General features: G+C 41.3%; 1 protein-coding gene across 10 annotated transcripts in view; it reads right to left on the bottom strand.

The window, feature by feature from the left end:
- Positions 1–315: 315 nt before the first annotated feature.
- Positions 316–6,140, bottom strand: part of LOC124643276 (paired amphipathic helix protein Sin3b) — a 53,341-nt gene continuing 47,516 nt past the window's right edge. For 7 of the 10 annotated variants that reach the window (XM_047182187.1, XM_047182183.1, XM_047182186.1 and 4 more), the window contains exons 22-26: positions 5,316–5,483; positions 2,841–2,947; positions 2,233–2,326; positions 1,760–1,881; positions 316–1,235 (exon numbers count right to left, since the gene is read on the bottom strand). In XM_047182187.1, the coding sequence (XP_047038143.1) occupies positions 369–1,235; positions 1,760–1,881; positions 2,233–2,326; positions 2,841–2,947; positions 5,316–5,483 (1,358 nt within the window). In that variant the 3' untranslated portion in view covers positions 316–368. The remainder of the gene's footprint in view (positions 1,236–1,759; positions 1,882–2,232; positions 2,327–2,840; positions 2,948–5,315; positions 5,484–6,140) is intronic. The other 3 variants (XM_047182191.1, XM_047182192.1, XM_047182193.1) reach the window with 1 other exon arrangement.

Below are 6,140 nucleotides of genomic sequence, written 5' to 3'. Positions count from 1 at the left end.
GGACCATGTTTACAGTGCATTTATAAAAAGCATGTTTCTTATAATTTCTGTGTTCATTATGTAGTCGCACTTCTTTGTTTCTTTGTCTATAATTGTGTATACTGTTTTATTGACTTCATGAACTAATTTTGTGTATAATTTTACACATAAACTTCGTGAATTGGTTATACAGATAAACTGGATAACCAACACTATGTGTAACCAGTGCAACTGGGTCTAAAGGTCTGCTGAGAGTCTTCCCAACTATGTTAGGGTCGGCTGCAACAGCAGCAAAGGTGGAAAGGCAATTATTACAATACAAATGAAAGTCAGGAATAATTTTATTATAAATATAATAAGTAAGTGTGTGGAGCGTGTGTTTGGCGGCACTAGAACGTGTCGGCGCGGGCGGGTTGCGTCGCCAGCCAGGCGCGGAAGGCGTCGCGGCGGCGCGCGTGTAGCCGGGCATGAGATGCCCGGGCGGCGGCCAGGGCGCCGCGAGCGTACAGCTGCAGCGGCCGGAAGCCTAGTAGCCGGGGTAGGGCAGCTTCAGGCTTCCGGCGGTGTACTCGAGCGGGTCCAACGGCAGCCGGTTGAGAATGCGCGTTGTGTGTGTACCCGGGCGCTCTCGCTCGGGCATTTCGTAATAGAAAGACTGGTTTCCGCGGCGCCGGTGTCCGTGGATAACGCCAGCGAGGCTCAGGTTCTCGTGGCTCTCCTGGTAGGAGTTCGAAGGTGACTCTGCAGGCGTCGCCGCCGTATAGTTTGACGAGGAAGGCTGTGTGGTCTCGTCGCAGTAGCCTCGCCGCTCGTCTGACGTAGGCCGGTGGGCCTCTCATGCCGCCTCTCGCCGCTAGCTCCGCGCACCTCACAGACCAGGGTTCTGACGCACAGTGCTGTAACTGCCTGACGGCGCTGGCGACGAGTTTGTCGAGCGTGTAGGCGGGGTAGGCCTCGATGCCGAGCATCTCTCGCGCGGCGTCTTCGTACGCCGGGGGGTCCATGTTGCCGTCCAGCACGGCGCGGACGAGCTCCAGCAGCACGTCGTAGTAGTGGCTGGGCTCGGCGGCGTCGGCAGGCAGGTTGGAGGGGCGCAGGCGCAGCGCGTGCGCGACGGGCGGGCGCGCGGGGCGCTCGCGGGCGCGCGCGGCGGCCAGCGCGGCGGCGGCGCGGCGCGCGGCGCCCAGGCGCTGGCACAGCGCGCCGTGCACGCGCAGGAACAGGTACCAGGACGACGTGCATACGAAGCGGGCTTCCTGTACATGTAATATAATATATGTGTCAGTAAATTATCACAGTTTATGACGGTCAAGAATGTTGTAAACTAATTAAAAAGCTTCTATATTTTTTTTCTACACAAAGAGTTTCTCACAGATTCACCAGATTCGGTAGCAGCAATCTCTACTATATTTTACTGCAGAAGTTCATCTGTATTCATTCAATAATCTTTGATAGAGTCACTTAAGTTTATGCAATTGAAAATGCTGTTTTATTTTATTATATCTTTCACAAAGTGAAAATTACCGAGTACAAAATCAGCAATACCCAAGTTCTTTAGACCCCAATACGTATCTATACTAAGATTATAAAGAGGAAAACTGTGTTTGTTTGGTTGTAATGAATAGGCTCAAAAACTACTGGACCGTTTTTAAAAATTCCTTCACCATTCGAAAGCTACATTATCCACGAGTAACATATGCTATATTTTATCCCGGTACGAGCAGTAGTTACCACGGGACGCGGGTAAAACCACGGGTAAACGGCTAGTAATACAACTCACATTAGGCGGATGATCTCTATAATCATCGTCGAGCTCGGGCTCCGCTTTAATCTCAGTCTTCATGGACATCTCCTCGTTACTGCTCGTTCGCTTCACGCTATTCGCTGATGCATTCGAACTTTCTGCAAAGACAAACATAAATAATATTTTAATGTTTGTAGTAAAGAAAAATAAATCATAGAATTATGTCCGCAACTTCATGAAATAAAAACCTTTGACTTTGAAACGTAAACAGGGGGAAAATTTTCAGTAAATAGAAGAAAATATGTTTTTACTGGTCCCAAATAAAAAAAAAAGAAAATAAGTATTGATAAGATGTGGTTCTTGCGAATTAATGATTGAGACATATCAGTAGGAAGGCAGCATGCGTGTATCACCACAGACAATCTGTTGATTGCACATCGCACGGTTTGTCATCATTGTCTCAATAAATAACTACATATGTATCTATCAGTTATTGTGAATATGCTTACCTTTACTATCAGTATTATTATTGTTCTTAGGCTTATTTTCCTTATTCTTATTATTTTTCCCGCTCTTGTCGGACGCGTTATCAGATTCTGATGACTGTGAACAAAAAAAATGCATATTAGTGTTTTTAGGAATCTTGCAAACATCATTTTACAGTAATGGATTTGAGCTCTATTAAGATTTACGTTAAAAATCTGCTTCCAGAAATATAATTTAGAGAGAGAATTTAGACTATACAATAATATAAAATGATTATTAATTTTTGAAGCTTTGGCACAATCCATTTAGCATTTATAAACTTTTTACAAGACCTATAACTAACTTTACAGACAATCAAAACTGACATATATGTAGCTTCTTTGAGGACATGAATCTTAATATACGTAGTTATGTAAAAATACGAAAGATATGTCATGTATGACGACAGTGTAACTCGTGGAAGAATTTTTCGAATCGGTTTAGCGGTTTCGGAGTTTTTATTGTTTTTCCATTACTGAGATTTCATTATATAAAGCGAATCGATCTCAGTGGCGTGCACTTGGAGAGGCCTATGTCCAGCAGTGGACTGCGATAGGCTGATGATGATGAATTATATAAAGACAATGCTTACCTCCTGCTTCTCCTGTTTAACAGAATTGCTGGTGTTATCATTGGCGTCGGCGGGCGGGCTGCCGGGGCTACCGGCTTCGTCCTTGTCGTCTGCGCAACCAAACAGATCTGTTTTTAATTATTATATAGTACCACTCTGTTGTGTAGAAAAGATGTAAAATATATGTGATATATAGCGTTTGTTAAATAATATAATTTTGCATATTACAGTGTACTGAGAGAAATACTTCAAGGACTGGGATAAAACTAAAATAATATAAAACTTCTTTAAGCTGTGCCCTATGTGGTCCGTTTTGTTTCTAGACTGTAAAATTTACTACTTCTATAACATATGGAATGCTAATAAAGAATTGAGTATTCATATTCAAATCAAGAGTTTCACACACATTGACACACACATTCACTTTTTCAATAGATCAATGAGTAATTATCAAATGTAACTCAAAATTTTGACTAATTGCTATATGAAGTTTTATTTTTGTCACACAGAAAAATACCCAATCGTTTTGTATGATATGATGTTTCTTCTTTGATGAATGGGCCTAAGATTACCGCATTTAAACTAACTTCAGCTTTAAAATATTATTGCAGATCAAATATATCGCGTGATAATGCAAAACTTAGCATATCTTTATACATGCAAATCTAAATAGCAATAACAATAGTATTTGAACATAAATACATACTAATGTTTTGTGTAACCTCGACCCACTGCGATTCAATGTTACATGTTTAAGTAGGTGATCCGAAAATGTTGGGATGACCTTGAATTACTTTTTATAATGAGTAAAAGTATTTTGGTGAATAATGACTAGTGATAGATTCCCAAAAAGTGTAGGTATTTTAAACACATTAATATTGTAAAGGTGAAAGACTGTGTTTGTATGTGTATTACTCTCAAACTGCCTCGTTGGTCTAGCTGTCGCAAGTGCGGCTGCTGAGCACGAGGTCTCGGGTTCGATTCCCGAGTCGGGCCGAAATCGCTTTGTGGGTTTTAGAAGACTTTCACATAGCAGCCCGGAGCCTGGAAGGTGGTGATTGATACACCCGTGCATCGGAGAGCACGTAAATGTCGGTCCTGCGCCTGATCTCTTTCCGGTCATGTCGGATTGCCGTCCCATCGGGCTATGAGAGTTAAGGAATAGTGAGTGCACCTGTGTCTGCGCAAATGCTCGTGCACTATAATATGTCCTGCGCAGTTGGCTAATCTCCTTACATGAGAACAGCCGCCGTAGCCGATAATCGGCTAGGAGAACATCATCACTCTCAAACTACTTAATGGATTTTGATTAAACTTGGCAGTAATATAACTTTTACATAGATGACATGGGCTATTTTTTATTCTCGTACGGGAAGTATTTCTCTCGAGATGCAGGTGGAAGCCGTGCACTAATTAATCATGGGTAAATTTATTTTTATAAAAGAGACTTTTCAGTAGGAAGGCAGCATGCGTGTATCACCACAGACAATCTGTTGATTGCACATCGCACGGTTTGTCATCATTGTCTCATATACTTTAGAAGTCCCCATATTAATTGTAAGGAGTCCCCATATCAATTGTAAGGAGTCCCCATAGTTTGAAAAACACTGTTCTAGTCAATTCCGATTACAAAAGAGTGAAAGAAGAGCGGAGATGCCATAAGGCAGTCTGTCTCAGTAGATGTCTTATTCAATACAGTCGACTTTCGTTAATTCGAAACTCGAGGGACTCTAAAAATATTACGAATTATCGAGTTTTTGAAATACTAAATGGTTCGAAATTTGTGAGAGAAAATAAATAGAATTTCGAATTATCAAGTGTTGATCAATTATTATTTATTGACTGCTATTCTATAACAATGTCAAAAGTTTAAAAATACATTTGTGTACACACATGTACTTCCGTCGTCATACTGGTTTGCCACAGAGCAGATTGCTGCCACTCTGAATTCAGAATGCTCTCCGACTCTGACTAACCTCACTCTTTCCGCCCCTTTCTCTCTGCAACTTTGAATTGTCGAGTGTTGGACGACTAGGAATTCGAAATAACGCGTCGTTTTGTTACATAGCAATGATTTTTTTCGTTTGAATTACCAAGTGCATAAAAATGTATTGATTTAGTTCGAAATATAAAGAGATTTTGTAGGGAACTCGTGATAACTTTGGAATTAAAGAGAGGTTCGAATTATCGCAGGTTTGAATTAACGAGAGTCGACTGTATCAAATAATCTTGTCGAAGATTTTTAGTTTTACAAAAAATGCGCAGCTTCCAAAGATGCCTTCTAAAGACGGAGACGGCGACTTTCCTCGTCCCACACACCCGCATTTTGTCACGCTACTTTCTTAGGATATTTTCCGTCATGACATCTCCGCTTGTTATTTTATATGGGTTGAGAAGGTCAGATAGGCAGTCGCTCCTTGTAAAACACTGGTATAGACTGGAAGCTGACCCCAACATAGTTGGGACAAGGCTCGGGAGCTGATGATGGGCACATACCTTCATCCCTCTCGTCATCAGACAGCGGCTGTCGAGGATGCGCGAACAGGTCCGGCAGGAACTGGCGCAGTAACTGCTTGATGCGACGCTTCTCAGTCTTCTGGATCGCTGTTTGACGTCGAGCGTGGTGGATTAGCAGTTCTGCTGTGTCGCGGAGTATTTTTATTGCTGAAAAAAGATGGTAGATTTAGTTATCATGAAATATAACATGGATTTTTATCAGGATACACCGGGAGGGTAAAGCTAGCGTCCCCAAAGGCTATTCAATAGTAGTCATTATTATAATTCCACGTCAGAAATTGTCAGGCGGATTTGATATAAAAAGAAGTATTTAAGATTTTAAAAACTATGTTGGAGTCAGCTTCCAGTCTAAACGGATGCAGCTGAGTACCAGTGTGCCACAAGAAGAGACTGCCTATCTGACCTTCTCAATCCAGTTACCCGGGCAACCCTATACCCCTTAGTAAATCCAATACCTAAGAGCTTGTGGGTATCGGCTCATTAGTATAGGTAGATGTAACTACAATTAAATCAAATATGTTTTCACTTCCAATGCTCATATATGTATAGAAACACAGTTACAAGGAAACGAATCATGTTTAATTAAGTAATTGAATCGGAAGGAAGACGATTATTGCAACATTTAATAACCCCCTGCTATGGAATGGAAATTAATATACGCGTAGGCATTTCCTTAATTTTAATCGGTTTATAACGGAAAATTAGAAGTATAATATCTTACGCATTATTTCGAGCATCTATAGCATTTTTAAATAAAAAAAATATTGCGATTATGTCCCGATTGTGTAAAAATATGACTTGTAA

Source organism: Helicoverpa zea, chromosome 27, assembly GCF_022581195.2.
Source record: "Helicoverpa zea isolate HzStark_Cry1AcR chromosome 27, ilHelZeax1.1, whole genome shotgun sequence".
Lineage (NCBI taxonomy): Eukaryota > Metazoa > Arthropoda > Insecta > Lepidoptera > Noctuidae > Helicoverpa > Helicoverpa zea.
The sequence above is the reverse complement of the archived record's forward strand: the minus strand, read 5'-3'. Positions and strand labels throughout refer to the sequence as shown.